This window comes from Lissotriton vulgaris, chromosome 6, assembly GCF_964263255.1.
Source record: "Lissotriton vulgaris chromosome 6, aLisVul1.2, whole genome shotgun sequence".
NCBI lineage: Eukaryota > Metazoa > Chordata > Amphibia > Caudata > Salamandridae > Lissotriton > Lissotriton vulgaris.
The window spans coordinates 1,716,018,841-1,716,044,144 of NC_141694.1; the positions used below are offsets into that span (position 1 = coordinate 1,716,018,841).

Below are 25,304 nucleotides of genomic sequence, written 5' to 3' on the forward strand. Positions count from 1 at the left end.
GCCGTGTGGCCCCCCTCCTGGAGCCCTCCTTGGTCCTGGGGCGCGCCACCCCCTAGGGCCGGCTCTTGCAGTGTCCCGGGGTGCCCACCCCTGGGACACTGCTGTTTGCTATGGCAGGATGGGAGCCGTGCGGCTCCCGCCATGTCATAGCAAACTTTGGTTTGGACTTTGTAAGAGAGAGCAGATTTCCTGCTCCTGCTTACAAAATCCAAACCGAATTGCTTTTCCACAAGGAGAGCGCATGTTAGCAGCTCCCCTTGTGGAAAAGCAATGCCGCTCTCGCAGGCGGCGGGGAGTCTGCGGGACCGTGGGGAAATTGGGGTCCCCCCATGGCCCCCAACAGATAGGGCCTGCCCCCGGGGATGGGGTCTGCGTTGCAGAGAGGTGTTCAGAGGTCACAGCCCTTTTTACACCTCACTGCAACACAGCTTTGTCGTGCTTACTGGAGGTACCTGGTGGGCTAGTTGGCCCCCAGGGACCCTCAGGACTCAAGTGTAATTAATCCCGTAATTTACAACACGCCAGGGGGCGCATTGGCACAGTGGTGCAGGGAGGGGGCGGAGCCTGACATACCAAGTGTGCAAATCACCCCTTGGCACATTGTAAATTGGGGGATTAAGTCCCCTTCAATCCTGAGGGCCCTGGGGGCCAACTAGCCCACCAGGTACCTCCAGTAAGCGCAAAAGAGCTGTGTTGCAGAGAGGTGTAAAACGGGGCGTGGCCTCCGGATACCTCTCTGCAACGCAGCTCCCTGGCGCATACTGGAGGTACCTAGTGGGCTAGTTGGCCCCCAGGGACCCTCAGGATTCAAGGGGACTTAATCCCCTAACTTAAAATGCGCCACACGGTGTATTTGCACACTTGTCACATCAGGCCCCGCCCCCTCCCTGCACCTCTGTGCAAACGCGCCTGTGGCCCGTTTTAAGTTGGGGGTTTAAGTCCCCTTGAATCCTGAGGGTCCCTGGGGGCCAAATAGCCGACTAGGTACCTCTAGTAAACGCCAGGGAGCTGCCTTGCGGAGAGCTGGTCCAAGGCCATGCCCCCTTTTTACACCACGCTGCAACGCAGCACTTTGGTGCTTACTGGAGGTAGCTGGTGGGCTAGTTGGCCCCCAGGGACCCTCAGGACTCAAGGGGACTTAATCCCCCAATGTGGCCTGGTGCGACAAGTGTGCAAACCCGCCCTGTGGCGCGTTTTAAGTTGGGGAATTAAGTCCCCTTGAATCCTGAGTGTCCCTGGGGGCCAACTAGCCCACCAGGCGCGTCCAGTAAGCGCCACAGAGTTGCGTTGCAGAGAGGTGTAAAAAGGGGCGTGGCCTTTGACCACCTCTCTGCAACGCAGTTCTGTGGCGCTTACTGGAGGTACATGATGGGCTAGTTGCCCCCAGGGACCCTCAGGATTCAAGGGGAATTAATCCCCCAAATTAAAACCCGCCAGAGGTCACGTTTGCACAGTGGTGAAGGGAGGGGACGGGGCCTGATGTGACATGTATGTACTTATGCAATCACTCCACCTAAACCCAAGCAGTTATAAATTAACCATGCACTCTAATCATCCAGTCACTACCCATGCACTCATGCAATGACCCATGCACTAACTCATGCACTGCTACAATACTGTGAGTAGTACCCATGCAGTCCAGTCATTGCACTCCTCCAATCACCCAGCGAGCACCATGTACTTATCCAATCACTTCGCCAAAACCCAGGCACTTATAAATTCACCATGCACTCTCCTTGCAGTACTCTAATCTAGTCAGTACCCCTTTACTCATGGAGTGACCCAGGCACTAACACATGCAGACCTCTAACCACCTACACAGTACTGATTCACTCCTCCAATTAACCAGGCTGTACCCATGCACTCCAGAAATCTCTGTCACTACCCATGCACTTCTTAAATCAGCCATTTAGCATCATGAACTTATCCAATCAATCCGCCAAAACCCAAGCAGTTATAAAATCACCAAGCACTGTCATTGCAGCACTCTAATCATCCAGTCACTAGCCATGTACTCATGCAATGACCCAGGCACTAATTCATGGCAAATACAGATGAGGTCATGCTAATTACAGGGGTACCCCAATGCATAGTGTTCCCTAGTGTATGTAGGTGTTTTCACTGTATTCCAAGTGTCTTTTAGCATAGCACTGGCTCCGGTCTTGGTTAGTCAGAGTCAGTTACCACCAATACCTGTCACTAGAAAGTTGGGGGCACAGGAGGACTTTCTGCTGCTCTGTTGGTTCTTTCTGCACATCTCTTGCTTCTTCCTGCACTTTTCTTAGTCTTTCTGGACTTCTGTTGCCTCTTTCTACATTTGTCTTGCTTCTTGCTGTGCTTTTCTTTCTCTTTCTTCACATGTCCTAACTTTGTAGGCATAGTTAGAAGTTAGCATTTTAAAAAAAACATTGAAATTCCCTGAAAAAACCATAGGTTTCATGCAATTTATAGTTAGAAATTAGCATTTAAAAACCATTGAAATTCACTATATTATTGTCCTCAATATTTTTGACACTATATTTTGTCCTTCTATATTTGTGTTTTTGGTATTCAGTCTAAATGCCTCCTCTGTGTGTTTAAATATACATTTCTGCTGCGCACATTCCTATTCTGTATGTGTATGATTGAAGAACAATGCACGGCTGTACAATCTGTGTTCTACCTTTTCTTTGAGCTAAGGATATGTGCTCTGATCCTCCAAAACTGTAACTGTGTTTTTGTATTATGGAAGGTTGGTAAAGACATCTTCACAATTACAGTGTCAAAATGGTTGGGTTTGTTGAAGATTGTCTTAGTGTCTGATATGCTGCGGCCATCTTTGAGTTTCCATTGTGGCCAGGTTGCTGAGTGTCCAAAGGGTATGGAAAAGACGAGGTGCATGCTTGCAACTTTGTCCCAGAGAGACCCTGAGGCAGAGTTTATAGCCTATAGTGAGCTATTGTTTTGTGTCAAAATTAAAACCTTTTTATGCTGTACTGTTAGTTTTAAAAAAAATAATCTTTGATCACATGGTCACTAAATTGTTGTTCAGGACACTGACCCAGCCCACTAGAGAAAAGGCGGCTTTAACTGTTTTGTGTTTTTAAAAGATGCATTTTTTGCTGTCTGTCATCACCTTGGAGACCAGAGATTCTGCTTCTGCAGTTGTTGAGAATTGGATTAACAATCTCTATAGTGAAAAGGTCAAAAGCCATACCATTATGAAGACTATCATATTATAAAAGCTGATGTTTCTCATATTATACAAGCTGATGTTGCTTAAACTAACTAATATCAAACAAACAGCCATATTTTTCATGTTTCTATTCAAATATAGGTACTACAAATTGTGAGGCCACCGCTCATGTTTTTTGTATGTTTATTTGTATTTTCTTTATAGTTTAACAGAAATGTCTGGAAGCAGCAATTCTTCAGCCGGATCATCTGTGACATCTGGGTCTGCTGTGCCTTCAGCTCGACCTCGACACCAGAAGTCCATGTCTGCATCTGGTCACCCCGTCAAAGTTCCATTGCCAACTATCAAAGACGGCACTGAAGCTTATCGACCGAGGTACGTTTTACACATCTGGAAGAAATTCATAATGATGTTAAGGTTCACACTTTTGGAAACTTGAGGCACAGGAAACGAGTTCTTTATTGAGCCAGCAAGAACAGCCCCATATCCGGCTAGAATCAGGAGTCTCCAAACCGGTCCTGGAGGGCCGGATCCATGCCAGATTTTTAAAATAACTACATGCATCTCAATGGGGATATCCAAACAATCTGGCATGGATTCGGCCCCCCAGGACCGGTTTGGAGACCCTTGGGCTAGATCCTCAGCTACTGTCCTTCACAGCTTCCAGGAATCCACAATCTGGATTCCAGAAGTGGAAACCACAGGAGCCTGGAAACAGCAATGCCATCACCAAGGCAGGAACTCACAAAATAACATATGATGTAATACAGGATACAATATAAATATTTTTTTGTGTTTTTGGCTAATACTTTGGGGTGGAGAGAGAAGGTACTTGAAAGAACTGTAAGAGACTGGCAGCTTGTAAGTGGATCTCAAATTCACTTCAATGAAGAAGCCTTAGCATGAAGGAGCCGCAGCATTCTGACACGTCGTTTTGTAAGCAGGTGTTGATGACCTGTTTTAGGTGTCCATTACAGGACTAGACAGCAGATATTATTTGCTCAATACAACGCTTTATTTGAGATTTCCACTGAATGAACAGTCTCAAGTACTCTGGGTTGTTCTTTTGTGGGCTTTTCAGATCTTCCCCTTTGCTTTGTCCTTCCAGTTTCTTCACTGTCGGGATTGTCTTGATTTTCCCCTTGTTCCTCTGTTCTCCGGAGCGGAGTACCCTTGGGAAAACAAATGCACAGTCCATTAATGCCCAGGCAGGAAGAGGAATTGTTAGGTCCTTCACCATGTCACCACTGTTATCGTGTGAGGGAAGATTTTCAAGGGTGTTAACCACAGAAGTGGAAATGCAGTCGTGAGGGGTAAGAAGAGATCAGGCCTTCCCTTACATTTAGTCCCCACATAAACGTGCAGGTTACACACCGTAAACCAAAAAAACAAGACTACCGCCTCAAAGAGATCCTGCCCCCTTTCAATACCCTCACAAGCCCGTGAGGTAAGCGTGAGTCAAAACTCACTCGCTCATGTAGCGGGCGGTTGTTTGTGTTACTTACCTGAGGCTGTGGCTCTATAATGGAGCCACGGCTGCCTCGCCCGTCTTTCCTTCCCTCTGGGCATCTGGACGGTCCTGCTCCTCTCTGCTTCTTCTCCACGCCTGGAACCGGAGTCGGCTGCGCCGGAACAGCTCCTCCTCCGTCCTCGACATTGCTGTCACTCTCCTCTCCCGCCTTCTCCTTTGTGCTTCGGCCTCCGACCCCGGTGTTCCTTGCCTCCGGAAACCGCTCCTGTACTCCACTCTTGCTTCCGACACCAGCTCACATTCATCCGGACCCGGAAGTTAGGGAAGGTCTCGCCACATCGGCACTGACACACAGGGTTGCGCTGGACCCCCGGGGCTCCTGTCTCAAGCCTCCAGAGCACCTGTGTTAGAGTGCCACATGAGCTTTATAAGCATAGTCAATCGATAGACATTATTGCATGGCTGAGAATTAACGTAAGGGCGCAGACTGAGGAATTTCTGAACGACCTTCAGAATACATATTTACGACATAATTTGCAATCATCACATTCTATATATAAATACGGTGTAATCTCTACATAAAACGTACACGTCTGTACAGATCTAATAACAATATAATCCTTATAACAGCACCACACAGTTACAAATAATATGTCAACGGGTACTGTTGTATTCTGCAATGACCAAGATTTTTGAGAGATCACCTTAAAGGTTTTGAGATCACAAAATTCATTGAAAAAGAATTCATCATCAAAACCTATAAAGAGGATGGTCTGCATTCACCATGGTCCGGTTATAATAACACAGAGTGCCAAGGTCACTTCAAATGGACATTGAAGACCATAGGCTCCCATAATGGAAACCAAGACCTCTTTAAGTCAGACCAATAGATTTCTTTCTGAGTGACTGAAGGCCTAGCCTAAATACTACTCCATCCCAGTACAGGCTCTAAAAATGATATTGTCCTTCACTATTGGTTTTTCTAACTGAATAAGCAAGTATTCTGTGAGGAAAAATAATAAAACATAGCTTCACCTTTCCTTTTGTGCAAGAAGAGAATATTTTCTGAAGGGTTACATATTCTATAACATCCTATCGTTGCAATTGGATGGTGAGGTCGACATTTTGGAGTTAGACCCAACTGACAACTATAAACTTAAAGTGCATCTTTGATCTTGTCCAGGAGTGGGCTCCCTGTCCTCCAGGAAGCTAATTCCAACCTACTGATATTATATTGTATTGTATTGTATTGTGTTCTTATATAGCGCTGCTATCACCCTAAGGGTATCTTGGTGCTCAGACAAGAATTAACGATTATCCTACAGTTCCAGATTAGAGAAGATGAACTAGCCCCTAGGGAATAGTAAGGTCTTCAACTCCTTCCTGAATTTCAGCAGGCAGCTAGCTACCCTAAGGCCCTGTGGCAGCCCATTCCATAATTGTCCAGCTGCCACACTGAAAGCCCTGCCCCCCATTCTGGACCGTTTGAATCTGGGACCAGGACTAGGCCAGTGTTAGCAGACCGTAATTGCCTAGGTGGCTCGTACCAATTGAATTTATCCTGCAATGGTAAAGGTCCATGTCTATGAACCGCCCTGAAGACGATGCATAGTGATTTAAAGCTGACCCGTTCTTTAATTGGTAACCAGTGAAGGTCTCTCAGTGCCAAGGATGTTGAGGAGCTCCATGGTCTATTAAGAGCCACCTTGGCTGGTGCCGACTGCACCCTGTGGAGCCCCTGGAGGATGTACTTAGGGGCAGCCAGGTACAGGGCATTGCAATAATCCAACCTGCTCAACACTAAGCTCCTCACTACCAAGGCTCGAGAGGCGACTGGTAGTAGCGGGAGGATCTTTCTCAGCATACAAATTAGTTTAAAGCCAACTTGGATGGTTTTGTTGGCCTGCGACACCATTTGAAGATTGGCGTCCATTTGCACTCCCAAATTGTGCACGGTGTTGGTCAGATTCAGAGAGTCTTCTTCTGGGGTAAGCCTAAATTCTGTCATGGGGTGCTTTAAGATTTTTGCAGCTGAGCAGTACATCACATCCGTTTTCCCTCCTTTCAATTGGAGCGAGTTAGCCCTGAGCCAGCCCGCCGTTTTCCGCATGCACTCCTGGAATGCCTCTACTGAGGTCTCCTGCTTTCCCTACAAGGAGAAAATCAGTTGAGTATCATCTGCATAATTTATAACGCTGATACCAAAGGATTTGATGATGGACAATAGGGGTTTCAGGTACACATTAAATAAAATGGGACTGAGGACCCCTGTGGGACGGGAGAAGCTTCTGATGCAAACTGGCCTAGGGTCACCGTCTGTTGGCGGTCTTGGAGGTACGACTGTAGCCACTCGAGGGCTCTTCCTCTCACTCCGTTGTTCCACAATCTTTGTAGCAGCATGGCATGACTCACAGTGTCGAAGGCCGCTGACATATCTAAAAGGATAAGTATCGACGCGTCCCCTCTGTCGGTGCGCAGTCGAAGGTTGTCCATCACTGTGGCCAATGCCGTTTCCGTCCCGTGTGCTGGTCGGAACCCAAATTGGAATGCATCCAGCAACCGATTATCCTCTAGATGCTTAGAAAGGCTTCTACTGACTGTCTTTTCCAAGATCTTTATTGGAACAGGAGGAGGGAAATCGGCCTGAAGCTGGCAGGTAATGTGGGATCCAGCGACGGCTTCTTTTGCAGCGGAAAAACCATCGCTTGCTTCCATGCAGCTGGCACTATACCTTCTTCCAGGGACTGATTGCAGGTACTAAGAAGCTGTGGAAACAGTAATTTGCCAAATTGTTTCCAATATCTGTGGGGAATAGGATCAGCCGGGGATCCTGAAGTAACACTAAGAGCCATATTAGCAAAGGAATCCTCGGTAAATAATTGGAACGAGGTTAATAAAGAGTTAGTTTTTAACTCAATACTTGGCTCCTTCTGTTCAGTGTCTGGAGGCTGGGTATTATGGGGGACTAAGTTCCTGACAATATTATGAATTTTCTCATGAAAATAGCCTGAGATGTCATCGCAGAGCTGTTGTGAAGCAATTGTCTTGTTGCATTGGCTGGGGGGCAGGGTGATGTCCTTATAAATCTTAAAAAGAGTTTTGGTACTATTCGTGGAGTTCAGGATAGTGGTGGCATAAAAATTGGCTTTTGTTTTAGCAATTGCTGTTTTATATTGGAGTTCAGCTAGCTTAAAAAGTTTTCTATCTACATTTTCGTACTGTCTCCTCCAGCTCCTTTCTGCCTTTCTAAGAAGACGGCAGAGTTCTTTTAACTCCGCATTAAACCAGGGGGCTGAATTCTTATCCTTATTTTTAATTTTGCACCTTGGCAGTAGGCGATCTAGATTCCTGACCATCGTGCTGCAGTACTTTTGGTAGCTCCAATTTCACAATTGATTGAGACAAAACCACGATTCGGTCCAAATACCTATTTTCTCCTCTCTGTAGTGGGCAGTAAATGGTATATCCCCACACTTCCACCCCACAGAGTGCCACATTACTGAGACTTGATGAAAATGTTTTGAGCATTAGAGTGTTATGTCTCCTACCTGACTCCTAGCAATGCTGAGTTTGACCCATTTATGTTTGCCACCATTTATCCTGGCCAGACCTTAGGGTCAAAAGCTGCCCCCAATTTAAGTTTGCATTGAAGAGAACAACCATATAAGAGAAGGTGCAAAGTTCTTCCAACTTTTGTGACCGCTTTCTTTATATTTCTAGGCCAAGTCTACAGAGTTTTTGGTTTTTAAGATAATCCAGAGAAGTGATATATTGCCAGTCTGGCGGTCCTCAGACCGCCAGACTCGTAGTGGGGTGACAACGGCGGTCTTCCGACTGCCACATTAGGACCTTGGTGGGTTGCCGCCCTTGAACTGCCGCTGCTGCCAGGGAACTACTTTCCCTAGTGGTGGGGCAGCAGTCTTTTTTTTTTTGTAATTCTTTTTATTGAAAATGCTCAAGGTCTCATGCAATACATGGCAGTGATCAGAAGATATATCGCAAACATCAGTACATATCGCTTGAACGGACACTGTAGTGACAGACTGTACAGTTATACAGACGGCATTAAACTAACCAAACACGCTCCACCCGGTATCTACGCCAGGGGCCCCACACCTTTTTCCATTTCTTGATACACCCTCTGGCTTTATAGACAGTCTCCTCCGCCCTCTGGCACCAATCCAGGTCCCTGATCCATTGCTCCTACTGCGGGGGCGCCCTCGCCCCCCAGTTTTGGGCTGTGTTTCGCTTCGCCACTCCCGCAGCAGTAGCTAGTCATATCTCATTATACCTGGTCCAGTCAGTAGCCCCTCTTATCATTAGCAGCAACCACCTCGGATCCATCGGCACCGACGATTTCACCATTAACTCCATTGTTTGTGCAACTTTGGTCCAGTAAAGCACTATATACGGACAGTCCTAGAGTATGTGGAAAAAGGACCCCTCTCCCTGGCAGCCCCTCGCGCACAAAGGCGACAAGCACCTCCCCCAGGAGAACAATTGAGTGCGTGAATAATACACCTGATGCAGTATTTTAAGCTGCACTAGTCTAAACCTAATCCTAATCGCAATTTCACGAGGGCTCTGCACTGCCTCTGGCCAGTCGTCGTCCTCTAGGCTGCCTATATCACCCACCCATCTCTCCCGCATAGTCGCCAGGGGGTTAGGCATGTTATTAATGAGCTTGCGGTAAATGGAAGAGGTAGGTTTTTCCGGAATGGGGTCAAGCAGGAGTCTGTCCTCGAGTGGAGAATATTCTGGTAGCACTGCGTCTGTGCGTATGGATGTTCGTAAGGCTTGGGTGAGGCGCATGTAGTGGTAGTGTTCATTTACATTTACATTTACATTTACAGTCGTGCAGGCGGTACTCTTTTTGGAGGTAAAGGAAGGATCTTGGTGTGTTCCCCTTCCACACATCACCCAAGTAGTCAATCCCTATGAGCCTCCAGCCCTTGAAGCCGTCAGTTAAGACACCTCCGTGAGCTGGTCGCCAAACCAAAGCGGCGTCCTCCCCGTAAGGGTGCTCGCCCCGCCCAGGAATTTATCGGCCTCCCTCCAACATTGAATCACCATCCCTGTATGTGACGGGAGGTTCTTGCAGTGCCTCCTTGTGTACAAGAGGGGCTCACAAATGCCCCCCCAGCAAAACATGCCTATCCACCCTGTACGCCAGCTCTGCCCTATCTGCGTAGACCCAGGCATTAACCACCAGCAACTGTGAGGCCCAGTAATACAACTGAACGTCTGGGAAGGCCAGCCCCCCATCGTATACCCCCCTAGTGAGCTTTCACAACGCTGTTCTCTGGTTCCCCCCGTCCCAAAGCAGCGTCCGCACTGAGAGGGCGATGCGTTTAAAAACTCCATCCGGGATCTAGTAGGGTGAATTTTGCAGTATATAAAGCAGTCGGGGCAGTGCGAGCATTTTAAAAAGCGCAGCAAGCCCCATCAAGAAGAGAGGCAAGGAGCGCCAGTGGGTGGCATCCACGGCCAAACAAGCCAGGTGGGGCTCCAGGTTCCTGTTAAAGAACTCTGCTCTGTCCCTAGTCACATAAACCCCGAGGTATTTAAACCCTTCAGTGACGATCGAAGCCGGGCATCGCGACGGGATCCTCAGGGGAGGGCCGGAGAGGTGGTAGCGATTTGGCCCAATTGATCGTATACCCCGAGTAACTACAGAAGAGTTAAAAAAATGGAGCGCCTGGGCCATCGAGTGGTAGGGCCTAGCCATATACAGGACAATATCATCTGCGTATAGTGAGTAGGGCAGCAGTCTTAAGGAATTAACATGCTTGGCAGGACCGCCGTGGTCCCGCCAAGCATATTATGACTTTCCTCACTGCCACTGATTTCATGGAGGTCTTTCCTCCATGAAAAAAGACAGTGAGGAAAGAAAGGTGGCCCGTACAGGTCCATCTTGTCCCTCACTTCATGTGGATGCTCACAGGGTAGCAAAATCACATAATCAATAATAGAACAACTTACAAAAGATGTGCGGGTAAAATTAGCTGGGGTATTGTTCTCTATTCTTCCATTTACTATTAAAAAACATGATTAGAGGTTTTTGCATTTAGATCACCTACTAATACTATAACATTGCAAACCTCTCTCTTCATAATACTATAGATAAAGGAAAACGTGTCAGTTACAAGTCGGCCATAGTTAGGATCAGGTGGGATTTATGCATTAACCACCAATAATGATTCAATACTATATTGTTCCCCTTTAAACTTATTTTTACAGCCTGGATTAGTTTTGAGTCATGTGTGAATTCATTAAATGTCCTACTATAGTTCGTACCTAGCACTATCGCTACACCTCCTTTTGCATGATCCCTCCTGGACAGGATTGCGGGGCAATTTAGCACGAAGTATCCTTCTAATGTCCAATCATTTATACATCAGGTTTCTTGGATGCATATTATATCAACCTCTAATCTGTTCAAGAATAGCATTTTAATACTATCATTTAATAACCCAGCCGCATTCCAAGAAACCTGTTTGGCCAACAGGAGCCTTAGAATTTGGGACGCCCGCTACCTAACTCAACCGTTCAGCTTTTTTTTGTCTTGGTCTGGGGCCTTCTTCTCCTCTTTCCCACAGAGCAGGAAATCCTCATACCCCTTTTTTTAAAGGAGACCCGCAAATTTACCTTCTCAATTGACAAGGAGTTGAGGGGGATCTAGTGGAAAGTTACCCTCACCCGAAGTATTGTGCCTGGAGGTTCTGGTATTCTTCTCCTCTTGCCAAGTAGATACATGAATACCTTAACAGCTCAACTTGTCACTATTTAGTAATACTAGGTTAGATACCACTTTAGAGTTAAAAGTTACTCTGTCCCTACAGTGTACCCCTTGATACACAATTTGGACTAGTGAGAGATCACTGCTTAGAACCATATGTAATTCAGGTATATCAGCAAAACACCCCAATATGAAAGACCTATTCAGGTAGATTTCTTGGTCCAAAATAGCTACAAATTCCAATATCAAAGGCACTTTCAGAGATTGACAGAGGGTATTATCCCAGACTAGTCCCAACGTGTTACAATTACAGAAAACTTTATTCCTCACTTTAAAAGTGAACATCTTGGCTTGGGTGTTCAAAAAGTAAGTAGAGGCCTCTGGTGGGGGAGACCGTGACTGATGCACCTAAGACATCTTCTGTTTGTAGATTTGGCAGAGATTTTTGGAGGTGGTTCTGGGGACAATCGGGAAGAGAATATTTTCTTTCCTTTCCTCAATTAAAGCATCCTCAACCCACTCCACGATTGTGCCCAGGACAGAATTTAAGGCAAAGTGTTATTTTTAGCTTACAGATTGTGCGTTGTTTATTTCTCCTTGCAGTCATTTATTGTCTTCCTTGATCTTCATACTTTCCTTCATTTGTGGGCCTCGTCAATACAGGAGCCTCTTAATTTTGGAATATGGGAAAAAGAGATTTTGCTTTGTGCTCGCAAGCTGGAAGAGGAATCGTAGACTTTGCAAAGAATAGACTGCTCGCTCTCCGAAGGACTCCAGCTCTCATTATTTCTTGTCGTATATTGCGGTGGGATAGCTTACTTGCTCGACAATAATTGGAAAGAGAGACCTCCATAAAGGGTTTACTTAAATATAAGCCTCTACACGGAGACCACTCCTAGCCTCCTGAGTCAACCCATGTGGGAGGTAGCTTTTTCCAATAGAAATCTCTTTTCCAGGATCATTGATTTAGATATGGACAGAGCGAATCTAAGATATGGTCAGTGTTATTCACTGATTTTTCCAGCAGAGTCCGTATTGAGGGCACGATTCTAAACAGCACCCTGAGCGCACCTCCTTTCTCTTCACCCCCGTGATAGCTACTATCAGCCTTGACTCCTCCCTCACTTAACTGGGAACATTAGTAGCATCTGCATGCAATATTCCATGTTGTTCAGAGGGGAGGGGAGTATGCTGTGCCAGTCAGGAGGTGGGGAACCCAACTGTACCTTCAGGGGATTAACTACAGGTTCTAGAGCTATGCGTCACGTTCACCTGGGCTGCTTCCGGGGATTCCCCTAGCAATAGGTACTCACAGAGGCTCAACCTCAGGGTTTTTATGAATTCCAGCTGTATATAGTGGATAAAGCCACATGCAGTCTCTTTCATCATGAGTTCACTGTGGGTTAGTCCCAACTTATGAGGCTCTCCCACAGTTAAAACTCAACAATTAGGTGTTCCAAAAGCAAAAAATCCTTATGACTCAGATGGTCAGAACCACCTTCTAACACATGTCCACTAATGTAACTGGGCACCTTGCACCAGTCCAGACAACCGGTATGGTGATTTAAGACGTTTCAGATAACCTTGGAAAGCTATGCAAGTGGTAGCTGTGGAAAGCATCCCTCAGGCTTAGTCTTGAAGAGGTGTTAAGCAGCTTGTTTTATCAGAATGCAATCTTATAATATAGAATACATAAAAGAGAACCACACTAGGTATTTATAAAAGTATGTATTTTTTATTTAATACTCTCTAGTACGTTCCAGTATCTCCCACACGGAGATATACACAAAGCACACAATACTATAGCAAATAAATCACAGTAATTAGCACTAATACACAATAGGCCCGAGGGGGGAGCAAACCATATACTAAAAAAGTGGTATAAGAACCATAACTCTAGTCAGGACAATGTCTAGAGGATGTAGAATCGCTGGGACCCCAAGGAACTGCCCAAGGTGAGTAGATCAGGACCTCACAGAGTGCGTGTGCAGTGTGAGTACACAACTGCATGCTCTGTACGAGTCAATGTGCAAGTTGCAGTTTGATTTTTAAAGATTAGGGTCCCTTCCCAATGGACTTCGAGGAAACCCCGTGGAAGACAGAAGGTTCGAGAGCCATACCGAAGTACCCACTTACTTAACCCAGGGAAGCCGGCTGAATAGGTGTGAAATGGTGTCGGAAACTGCTGTCGAACTCAGTGGAAGACTTAAAAAAAGAACCGCTGCTGGAAGAGGAGAACGTGCATGTTGGATTCCAAACGTGGATTCTTGTCGAGGAGTACCTGAAAGCAGAGGGGACAGAGTCTGGGTTACTTGAGAGTGACCAGGGGCTCGGTAGACGAATACATACCAATGTAAGGTGCTTCAGGATAGTTGACCGGGACCCTGACTCTGCAGCTGCTGGGACCAGGCGACGTTGAGGATGACCAGGAGCCGGATGCGAGCTGTCCCACGAAGGATGTCTAGTGCTGAGGGGTCGGCATACGGCGGGAGCACCAACAAGCCTTGGCAAAAGCGAACCTATGAAGGAAGTCAAGGAAGTGTACGGTTCGGACCAACAAGGTCCAAGAGACTCACCGCAAGCCGGGAGTCAGGGCAAGCCCAGAGCAATGAGGAGAGCCCAAGAAAAACAAAGATGACCCTCAATTGGACCCACAGGCCGGAGGCATAAGAGTCGCGAGAGGACCTCAGGCAGTTTCACAAAACAGGCCACAGAACACACGGTGCGAGGTGGTTGAAGATCTTGGTAGGAAAAGTTGCCGGAGGTTGGGGCTACTGGTAGCCCAATGTGCTTTTCACAGGATTGTCAACAAGCACATGCATTTGCAAAAATACGCAGTGCACAGAGGTTCGGGTATTGCAGCCCCCACGAGGGATTCTGACCTTAAACTTGATGAGAGGGCAGCTCGGGCCTCGAGGGATGTAGAAACCCACCTCATGTGTTGCTGAGCCTTTCGGAGTCCGAAGGAGCTTGGGATCAGCAGACTCGTTGGCAGTGTTGCGGTGCCTGCAAAATGCAGGGTAGTGTCTCCAAGAGAGATTATCATCAGGTGTCTTGGATGCTCCACATGTCCTGCACGAATCCTGTATGGTGCACAGGCACAGACGATGCAGCAGACTGAGAGGGAGACTAAGTCGGGCCCAAACGAAGTCCAGTGAATTCCAGAGTGCCCAGATGGTCAAAGTGCAGTGGTTTCAGTTCTGAATCTTGTCCACGACGAATCTAAGTCCTACAACCGGGTAAGACCTTAACTACCCACTGGAGAGGGTTGGAAGAATACAGGTTACACTCCCAGGGGAGGGTCTGGACAGGGTGGGAGGTTACGCTCATGTCCTTTGTCCAGTTACACGCCAGAGCGGGAGCCAGCAGTTCCCAGGACTGGTTTGAACTGGACTATGCACAGGGACACCAAATGTGCCCCTCCTGCAGGTGCTGGCAAGTGCACCCACCCAGCCCTAATACACTAAATCCTGTCTGGGAAGTGGTCACACCCCCCTTTGACATGATGCCTATTGTTCTGCCTTCCCCTGCTCGAGCTTGGCCCCACAGCAGGAGGCCAGAAGTGTGTCTCTGGTCGGGAGCAACCAATTTGTGCTGTCTGGAGCTGGAAGGCAGGTATTGGGAACACTGAGGGCCCCACGAAGGGCCTTCCTGGTGGGTAGAATCATACCTCCCACACTGGTTACCGGTGTGGGGGTGATTCCAACATGTTTGACACCAAATACGATATGGTTGGTTGCAGCCGTTTTTTAGATGGTGATCATGCGGTCGCGTAATGCCTTTCTATATATAGTGTATGGCTGCTTCACTGGCAACCCAGTAGAATGGACTCCGTAGGCTGCAGGGGTGTCCTGCTCATGCAGTGGCACCCTCTCACTTAGAACCAATCACCTTGCCCTCAGAATTGAAAAACGCCTGCAATTGGGGTGACTTACAGGTTTTACGTGCAGTGACCATTAGATATAGTAAACCTATAGCTTAAGTACGTGGTGCATGCACCGACTTACACAGGCTACAATGGCAGGCCTGTAGGTCCATTTTGAATGGTCTCTCATGGGTGGTATAATATATGCTGCAGCAATGGCCTTGATACATGTGTACCATATACTAGGGACTGACAATGGTACCCCAGTACCCAATCTGGGGTGTACCTAAGGACATGTATAACAGTTTAGGGAGAAAGCATATAGACTGAGGTCCTGAGTTGCAGGATCCCAGTCAGACTAGTTAAAAACAGCATTACATCCAGCAAAAGGTGGGGGTAACCATAAGAAGCAGATCCTACTTTGCTACAGAAGAGGAGGCAAAAAGTTTGGTTGCTGTTCCTGCAAGATTGGGAAATTACTCCAGAACTGAGGAAAAACAGTGCTGCTTTGAAATTAAAAAGAGAAAGAAGAAACACTACCTACCCCAGCATGGAGGTAATTTGCCTTGCTGGAATCTGGTGGTTCTGAGTGTCAGTAAAGGAAATCAACTGAGAGAGGCTGGAGGATAGTGACCACTACTCAGCTTGACTAAGATCTGCTTTGAGGCACTCTATACGCCCATATTCCATCCACCTACTGCTGCTACACCTGCGTTTCCCTGCCCATCAGGCCCTGCGTACCTCTTCACCACCCAGTTCAACAGTTTTTTTAAGTGATGAGGGGCCAGAGAACGATTCATACCCACCTATGCACTTTTTTTTTTAACACTTTATTTTGCATTTCAGTTCCAGGATTTTACATACATTCATTAACTACAGTCATCTCTATTGCAAGATTAAATAGAATGCAGCTTGACAGAATACATTTTGAGACACCATGTACAGTACAAAGTCATTCAATATTGTTCAAATCCCTGCTTTCGAAACCCCAACTCCTTCCATCCTTCCCTCCATCCCATCCCTCCCAATTTCAAGCCGGGACATGGAGACATGTCGCTATACCCTCATGGACTACCCTCGGGGGTTAAGACCAAGTCTGGCGGTTCACAAATATTCCCTCCACCTATGCACTTTTGTTCAATGACAAGCCACAATAAATCTCTGTTTGTCCCTCAAACCAGTGTAGCACTTTCGTCCTCTACATTGGCTGTTCTGACAGTGCCAGTTGCTTCTGCTGACTCTGCAGCACAGTAGAACACATCTGCTCATCAGGAGCACACACCCTGAGCTAATACGAAATAGAGACAGGAATAAAGTTCAACTGACCCTAAACATGTATAGGGCTCGAGCAGCACAGTTCCACCAATGCTGCCCAATAAGAATAGTGTATTCCATCTGCAGAACCAAGTTGGCTATAGCCTTGCAAAACTGTGCCCTGACGTTGCGCTTTGAGTACAAAGATAAACTTGCCATTAAAGCTGTATTTTTGTCATGGCTTGCCAGACAGCCCACAGCATAGTTTTATCTACAAAATAACCACAACTATTTACCCTTAGAATAGACAGTATTTGGCTTCCTGAAGTTACATCTTCCTACGGTGTACTGACATTTTTCTTCTTATAAAATAATTGACATTTACAGTGTGTGATAAATGTCCCAACTGAACTAGGCGTTCCATCCCATTCTATCCTGCAGGAGTACCCCATGACTGTTCAGCATGTAGTGGGGTACATGACCCAACTTTATCCTAATTATTTCCATGGAGAAAAGTGTAATTAGTCCAGAGGCTGGACTTGCATCCATCCACCCACATAAAAAATCACATAATAGGGAGCCATAGCCAATGTCCAATAAGCCAAGGGAGCCATGGGTTGAAAAGCTTTGGGAACCACTGCTCTTTCAAGATGGAGGGGGCTGAGATGTGTGCATCACCTCGCCTCCCCCACCTGAGGTGTGGGGTTGGCAAAAGTGCGTACACCTCTCTTCTGAGCATGGTTTTGCCGCTGATTCTTTTGCCTAATGGGGGAGGATGCAGCAAAAGGCAGGGACTCTTTCCAAAGGCTAGGAACCTGATTGGTAGGGACCCAGGGTACATCAAGTCCAGTTGCATCAGATGTCGGGCTAAAAGTGGGGGTGACCATGCACAACGAGGCACTTTTCTACACCTACCGCAAACACTTGTTGGGCAGGGAGGCAGGAAATTCCAAGCACCTCTGGTGGTGGAAGCCTCTAGAAACTTCTCCTACTTCAAAGTGGGCATGAGGCATAAATAATGGACCCTCCGACTCAACTCTTCAGTGCATCTCTGGACCTGTGGAAGACTCAGAAAGACTTCTGTGCTACTCTGCAAAAAGGATAACTACTCTGTTGCCCTACTGCCTGACGGAAAAGGACTGGGCCCACATCTTGAACCTGGGACCAAGAGAGTGACTCCAAAGGCAATTCGACTGGCCGTCTGATCACAGTCTTAGGGACAGAAGCTCCACCTGGACTCTTTCTGCTGTGTGTCGACCCCCAAGTGGTGCCACCCCAGTCTTGAACCTTTGAAACTGGGCTTGAAGGTGCTCTGCCAGAACAGTTGTGGGTCTGTGACCATAACCGATACATTGGAATGCATCTCCTCGCAGCCTTATTGGAAACCGATGCTGCACAACGCTTCCCCGATGCAGGCCATTGCATAGTTAGCCCCTCGGTAATGACATCCTCAACGATGATGTAGGACTTTGATTTGCAGCCCTGCAGCATCCTCGGAACCACTGCTGCACGAATCAGGACTTTACATCACAAGGTCCTTTTCAACACAATCCTCAACAACGACGGGGTACTCCGCAAACAGCATCGCAGCTTCCTCAAAACCGCTTAAGCATGACACATCCTTGACACAGGATTTTACAGCACTCTGCAATCAGGATATAAAATACTTTGTTCAGTGGGGCCAACTTGGTCCCTGCATTTGGCCCTTGCTCCATTGCGATCAGTCTGAACTTGTCTTTGTCCCGGTCTGGCACGACCAGATGACCACAGTTAGCACTATGTGCTTTTCGGCACTATTTTCCCTCAAATCTTTAAATTTGCATATATCCAATTCTACTGATTGGATTTTTGTCGTTTTGGACTCAAATTATTACATTTTACTCTTTCTAAATTGGTGTGGGATTTTTCATATGTTGTGTTTTCAGTTTATTACAAAGCCTGGCTGCTTTTGTGCCAAGCTACCAGATGGTTGAGCACAGGTTAAGCTGGGGTTTTCAGGTGTTTTACCCCTGACAAGAATTGTGGTTGCTGCTTGAGGAGGGTTTCACCCCCTCAACCAGTAACCCAATTTCCTACATTGGTGTTCAATGTGAAATTCAGTACTTGGATTTTTTCAGTGCCATAGAGTAACTTTGTGTTAAACTAAAGACCTATATAAATTATTTTATACCAATTCCAGTTTTGTTTTTAAATACTACTTCATTTTCTCATTATTTTATTCCCAAATCCACTGCCCTGCTACCTGACTGTGAATGAAATGTGTCTTGTAAAGCGCACGGCAACATCAAGAGTGTCCTGATGCTGCGCATATCAATAGCCTTCTGAATATAGTTGGACTGTCTGTTATTGTTTGAACAGCCAGGTTTTCAGCTGTTTTTAAAGAGTGAGATAGCATCCACTGAGCATATCGGAAGAGAGAGTTCACTGCATGCAGGTGGCCCTAGATAGGAGAAGGCACATCCACCAGATTAAATGCAGTGAATCTTAGGGATCCTAGCTTGAAGGCTGTTAGCTGACCACAGATTTCTAGAGGGCACGTAAAGGCTGATTCTTGTCCTAAGGTATCCTGTACCTGTATGATGAAGTGCCTTGTGTACCAAAACTAGTGTTTTAATTAGGATTCTCTTCCTTATTGGGAACCATTTCAGGGCACCTAGGTGCGGGGACACATGCATTCTCGGCGGTAGGCTAAGAAGAATGTAGGCTGCCTTGTTATGGACCACCTGAAGTCTGTTGAGCAGGAAGCCCCAGATATAGGGCATTTTTATAGTCCAGCCTCGAAGTTATAAATGCCTGGATTTCCATGCAGAAAATGACAGGAAATGCAGGAACTTTTTTAGTATACGCAGTAGCCTGAAACCTATGCCTACAGTAGACTTGGTTTGTGGTTGGAAGGATAGGCAGATGTAGAATTTGACACCTAAGTTCTTAACAGTTCCCCCTTGAGTGCCTGGGAGGCGTCTTCCGGCGAAAGGTCTGCTATGTTTCTTGGAAATTATAACCAAAGAATAGTATTTCGGTTTAATCTGAGCTACATTTTAAATGATGGGTGGTCATCCAGTTAAATACAGCTGTAAGGCTGGTTTTGACTGATTCTCCAGCAATTTCTTCTCCCTTCCCACAGGAGAAAAGCAGCTGAGTGCCATCTGCGTATGAGATCACTCTTGCCCCAAGGCTTTCGCCAGCTGGGCTACAGTGATGTAAGGTACACTTTAAATAATATGGGACAAAAAGCAGAACCCCAATGACATCTTACAGGATCTTGGAGAAAATGAAGGTACCCATATCTCCTGTCCTTAATCCTCTAAAAAGGAGGCTAGTCGGCCCAAGGATTGTCCATCTATCCTGATGGATTGGACATGCGCTAGACGTCTGAGTGGGGTACCATATCAAAGGCTGCTGACAGGTATAACATAATCAGTACATTGTCTGGAACAATGCATGCAAAAATGGAATTCAAGCTCACCCACCTGGAGAGCTACACTATGGTTGAGCTCAAGCAGTTTTGTTTGGAAAGTGGTCTGCCAACCATAGAAAGCACCAAGAAGTTGGAGCTTCAAAAGACTCTGAGGGCCTTAGAGAAGGTTCACCAGTTGCTGACAGAACCAGAGAATGGGAATGAGGAGGATGGATGCAAGCCTGAGGTGCAGTACTCCGGGGATATCTTGCCTCCTGAACTGGAACTCCGTGCCAGAGCGGAAAGCAGTATATCTTCACAAGGCCTATCCCCAGAGAAGCAGCCATCGCGTAACTAAAAAGACACTGGTGGGCAAAATAATTGGTGACCGGTTGTTAGCAACTCTTACCTCCAGACCAAACCACTTCCACTGCTCCAGAATAGTGACTACGGTGGAATAGCACAAAGGTCAGGCCTGTCTTCATCTCAGATGCACTCTTAACGAAGAACTCAAACAATATTTTTATTAGGCAATTGAAACAATTCCAAAGGGAAAAAAAGGATATTCCAGACATGGCATCCACGGCTACTTGCCTGAACAACTCGAGGTGTTCCATCAGCAAAAAGCCAATTAAAGAAGCTGCCTGCGTGTTGCTCCTCACCAAGCATAGAACACAATCATGCTCCTCTTTAAGATAGTGCAAATTATTCATTGATCTGAGAACAGACTCTCCTCCACAACCTGCTCTTCTCCTACCAGAGTCCAAAGATCCTTTTACAGGATGGCAGGAGCAAATGTGAGAGTCAATGCCTACTGCTAGTCCCAGCCTCACCACTAATATAGTTAACTCCCCAGTTACCGCTAGTGTAATCCCAAGCTCAATTATGAATATGACTTCTTCGACTGCACAAGTTTATCGATCCCTGGATTGGTCCCTGAAAAAGATGAGCTTTACGGCCTTACTACCTCAAACAAGTGGTTCCCCTTTAAACCAAAGGGCTGCATTCTCACTCCCCAGAAGGGAGAGCTTTACTGACCAGGAATTGGTAATGCTGATGGATTGTTTTCTTTCTAACATTGAAGCTCAAATAGATGAAACTCTGGGGCAATCCCCGTTAATGACACAGGGCCCTGCGTAAAAAACTCTGAGCCAGCTTTGACACTGCAGGCCACACCGCATATCCAAGAGAAGGTAGCAATAAGAGCCACGCAGGACTCTATAGCCAGGACTCTACTTTGGCAGTCAAGCAAAATGGAACTACAATTAGATTTGATCCAATCATTGGCACTCAACTTGCTGAAATTGGTTTCACTTATTCTCCTGGAAACATAGGTAAAATTCCTTGTGAAGGATGAATCCTGCCCTTGCTCCCCATTCATCAACAAACTGAATGCATTACCAGCGATACTGGAGAATTTGGTTACTTCAATCAAGGTCTTTACAACAAATAAAGCATCTCAGGCTAAGTTATTAAATGCTACTATGGTGAAGAATGTCTATCAAAATAATCATGGTATATATGAACCGGCCATTCCCCTGGAAGTTTCTGATCAATTATCTGATTTCCAGGATCTGGGGGATCGTTCTTCCTCAAGTAGGCCATTGGATCGACAAGGAGAGCTTTTGGGCACAGTGTGTGATGGATTACAAGAGATTTTGGAAATCGGAAGTCTATTGAGCCCCTCTCATCTTCCTGCCTGACAAGAAGGGCCAAAACAAAAGTTTTAAAACAGACAAAAAAGCAGCGCTTCCTTAAAAGAACCTCTCCACCCACCAAAAGAGCTAGAAGTAATAAAGTTCAAGATCTCACAAACTCTGGAAATCTTTTTCCAACATTTGCCCCTCTGACACAGACAACATCTCAAACCCTGGTTCTCTTCCTTGCGTCTATCATAGACTCCTAGGCGTTCCTGTGTTACTTCAAATAGAAGAGCCGAATCAGACCGGGGGATTCCTCCGAGATCGATGGCCAGTCGGTGCAAAAGACAACCAGAGACATGAAACCACTGGAGTGCGGAATGCCAGGTCAAGGGTCCGGCACACTGGTTATGGAAAGTGGCCTAACAGAAATGGATGGGATGCCAGGCACACAAAGTGAAAGGGTGGACCAAGGCACCCAATCTGAGTTGGAGGCCCTGGAATTGCCAGGCCATAATCCCAGGAGTCAACAAAGGAGCCCACAAACCCAAAGAACCATAATTGATCATCAAGTGCCTGGAAGGGAGTGTTTATTGACCCGTTGGAGTATACCCGCACTTTCAGCTCATGGAAGAGAGAGGCCTGTACGATACATGGAAATTGTTGGGCCCCAATTGGTTTCAACTTGCCAGGAAGCCTTATTTAGAGAGCATCAGAGAGGTGAACTCAGTAGCTTTGCAGGCAATAGTTTCCCGGCACGGGACTTAACTTCCTGCTCAGCCCCCCCTACAATACGGCCAGATAAGCAGTAAGATTTCAACCTCCATAAATGCACTAAAGAGGAGAGTTCTCCCTTAAAACGCCTCTTAATTCCTTGATACATTCCGAGGGGCTCTATGAACACGGTCAACAGTGGAAATTTGCTGCAACTGTTTGCTCATATCCTTCTCTTAAGAACATAACCATTGATGACCTGCTTTGGGTCAAATTTGAACTGCCTCTGTTAAATTCAACTGGAGATGTGGCTAAGGCAATCTGGAAAAGAGCAGCCCAACAGAACGCCCTATGGGCCAATACGGCAGTCTTCAAAGAATGAGGCATTGATCATTCTGGTCCCAGTGAAATGCTTGAATGTTCTTGGACACAGACCTTCGTATCGCCCCTGGTTGACAGCATATTTGACAATGAAGCAGGATACTGTATCGGACTGCATTGGACCCTACATCGTAGCCCAGCCACATCCTCAGAAAATCTGCTGTCCAACACATACTTGATGCAAGATCTCGAAACGCTCAACCACCAGGCAGTTAAGTACCTTGTTTAGCCGGCCTAACATGGTTCCTGGATCCATTCTGAACTTGCGCAGTGTTTCTGGTCTGGCGCAATCCAGATAACCACAGTTGGCGCGTGGTGCTTTTAGGCACTGTTTTCACTTAAATCTTTAAAATTGCATATCTCCGGCTTTACTGATTGGGCTTTTTGTTGTTTTGAGCTCAAATAGCTGACAACATTTTACTCTATTTTTATAAAGTGGTGTGGGATTTTTTTTGTGTTGTGTTTTCAATTTATTACTGTTTGAAGTGGTTCATACATACTTCACACATTGCCTCTAAGTTAAGCCTTTATGCTTTTGTGCCATGCTATCAGAGGGTTGAGCACAGGTTAACTTGGAGTTTGTGTTTCATCCTGAAAAAAATTGTGGTTGCTGTGTGAGTAGAGTTTCATCCTCCTCAACCAGTAACCCAATTACCTACATCCATTGAAGGTACTCACTTGCCTAAAAGTATGCTGCTTTATAGTGCTTATGAACATTCCAGGAACTATGGCGCTGACGCGGCATGAGTGATTCAGACAGAAATCCATGAAGCAAGAGAGCTTTTTTTTTAAAACAGTATGACTGTTTTTGTTGTAACACTATTGGATGATTCAAATTATGCGCTGTTAGACATGGTTTTAGTGTTGTATAATCTTACATATTTATGTTTGCTTTGTATCCACCAAATGCACTTTCTTTAGCTTTGTTGTTCGGTGAAAATGTTACCAGACAAGAGAAAAAACTTTCTATTAACTCCTTAAGTGCTGCCTCGGTGCGTTGGCCGACGGCAGCACTACCTCCCCAGTGCTGCGCACGATCATTGGACGTCCATTCAGCACTAGTTCCAATGGACAGCGCAGCACTGGGGAGGGATGTTTACTAGCAGCTCATAGCTCATAGCTGCTAGTAAACATCCCTCCCCAGTGCTGCGCTGTCCATTGGAACTAGTGCTGAATGGACGTCCAATGGTCGTGCGCAGCACTGGGGAGGTAGTGCTGCCGTCGGCCAACGCACCGAGGCAGCACTTAAGGGGCTAAGAAAACAATGACTTCCGTCATCCATTAAGGCCCTGAATCAAACCCATCCCTTGTTAGTATAGTTTGTCGCTTTTTTGCCTGTGGTTTTATGTCTCAGGGGCTCCTGCTTATTTAAATTGAATATAGGAAAATTAAAACAGATCTCTAGTGAATTGTGTGACGTAGAAGATACAGGAAGAGAGGCAGGGATTTTATGAAACCAGACAAGTTTTATGTTTTTGGCATTTTTATTTGTAGTTTATCATTTTGGCCATGAATTAACTTCTTCTTTATTTCTTCATCAGCTCCACCCAGAGAGTCCCTGCTGCTTCCCCCTCTGCACATAGTATTAGCACTACAACTCCAGACCGAACCCGGTTTCCTCGTGGAAGCTCAAGTCGAAGCACTTTTCATGGAGAACAACTACGAGACCGACGTACAGCCACGTACAATGGACCTCCAGCATCACCATCACACGAGACTGCTGCATTTTCTCATACCAGGAGGGGAACGTCCACTGGTTTAATCAGCAAAATAACATCCAAATTTGTCCGCAGGTATGTCCCAGCAAAACATTTCTATAGGTTGCATGCTAATGCTAGGCGCCTATAAGCATTTATTGCGCCAACATTATCCATTTGTAGCAATAGTAATAATTAAATAAGTCTTCTGGAAAAGGTTTGGAGGATTTCTTGATCTTGAGTTGTACAGCCATGACCATGAAGTAGTACTTCAATTATACCTGTCCTGATCTTACATGGCCCTTCTTCATAAAATTGACATGTTTCTAATAAGATTAAAGATAGTGATATTTGGTGGAAGTTATGTTTGAGTATAGTTTGAAAATATAAAGTGGTGTAAAAAGTTCGAAACACAAATGATGCATGTTTAGGACATTGTATTCAAAGGTTTATAGCTCGCATGTGCCACTTTAGAAATCTGAGACCCACAGCCAGACCTTAAAAGCACTATAGGATGTTTCAAGGATTATGACAGCATGGCTTATTAGAAGCAGTCCATGCTGTGCATTTAATGTGAGTAGTAGGATTCTCTGCATTGCCCCTTATGGAGAATAGTCAGCCCATTGTTAGCAAATACATCAGCAGAGGTGCTAATGGGACTTCTGTCCAAGGAATAACAACAAATAATTTAAATACACATTTTCTTTCATTCTCTAGCAGACCTATCTTTGCTGTAGGTAGTCAAGTTCCATATAATCAATTTACCCTTTATTTGGAGAACTAAGAAACAAAACTGATCACAGTGTATTGTTTTCTTAATATTCACTTGTGCCTTGGGTGAACGTACCCAATGCCATACCATTAGGTCCTTTTTTCTTCTTTCCTAAATTGCTGCTGGTAGACAAATTCTGGTTGAATCACGATTTTGAACTTAATATAGTTCTCCACTGGTTATTAATAGAGGCCTGGTC

The 25,304-nt window shown here is 45.9% G+C and overlaps 1 protein-coding gene across 4 annotated transcripts in view; it reads left to right on the forward strand.

The window, feature by feature from the left end:
• MARK1 (microtubule affinity regulating kinase 1) overlaps window positions 1-25,304 on the forward strand; it is a 452,814-nt gene that overhangs the window by 417,436 nt on the left and 10,074 nt on the right. For all 4 annotated transcript variants that reach the window (XM_086927926.1, XM_086927925.1, XM_086927927.1 and 1 more), the window contains exons 15-16: window positions 3,380-3,550; window positions 24,178-24,429. In XM_086927926.1, coding sequence (XP_086784052.1) covers window positions 3,380-3,550; window positions 24,178-24,429 — 423 coding nt within the window. The remainder of the gene's footprint in view (window positions 1-3,379; window positions 3,551-24,177; window positions 24,430-25,304) is intronic.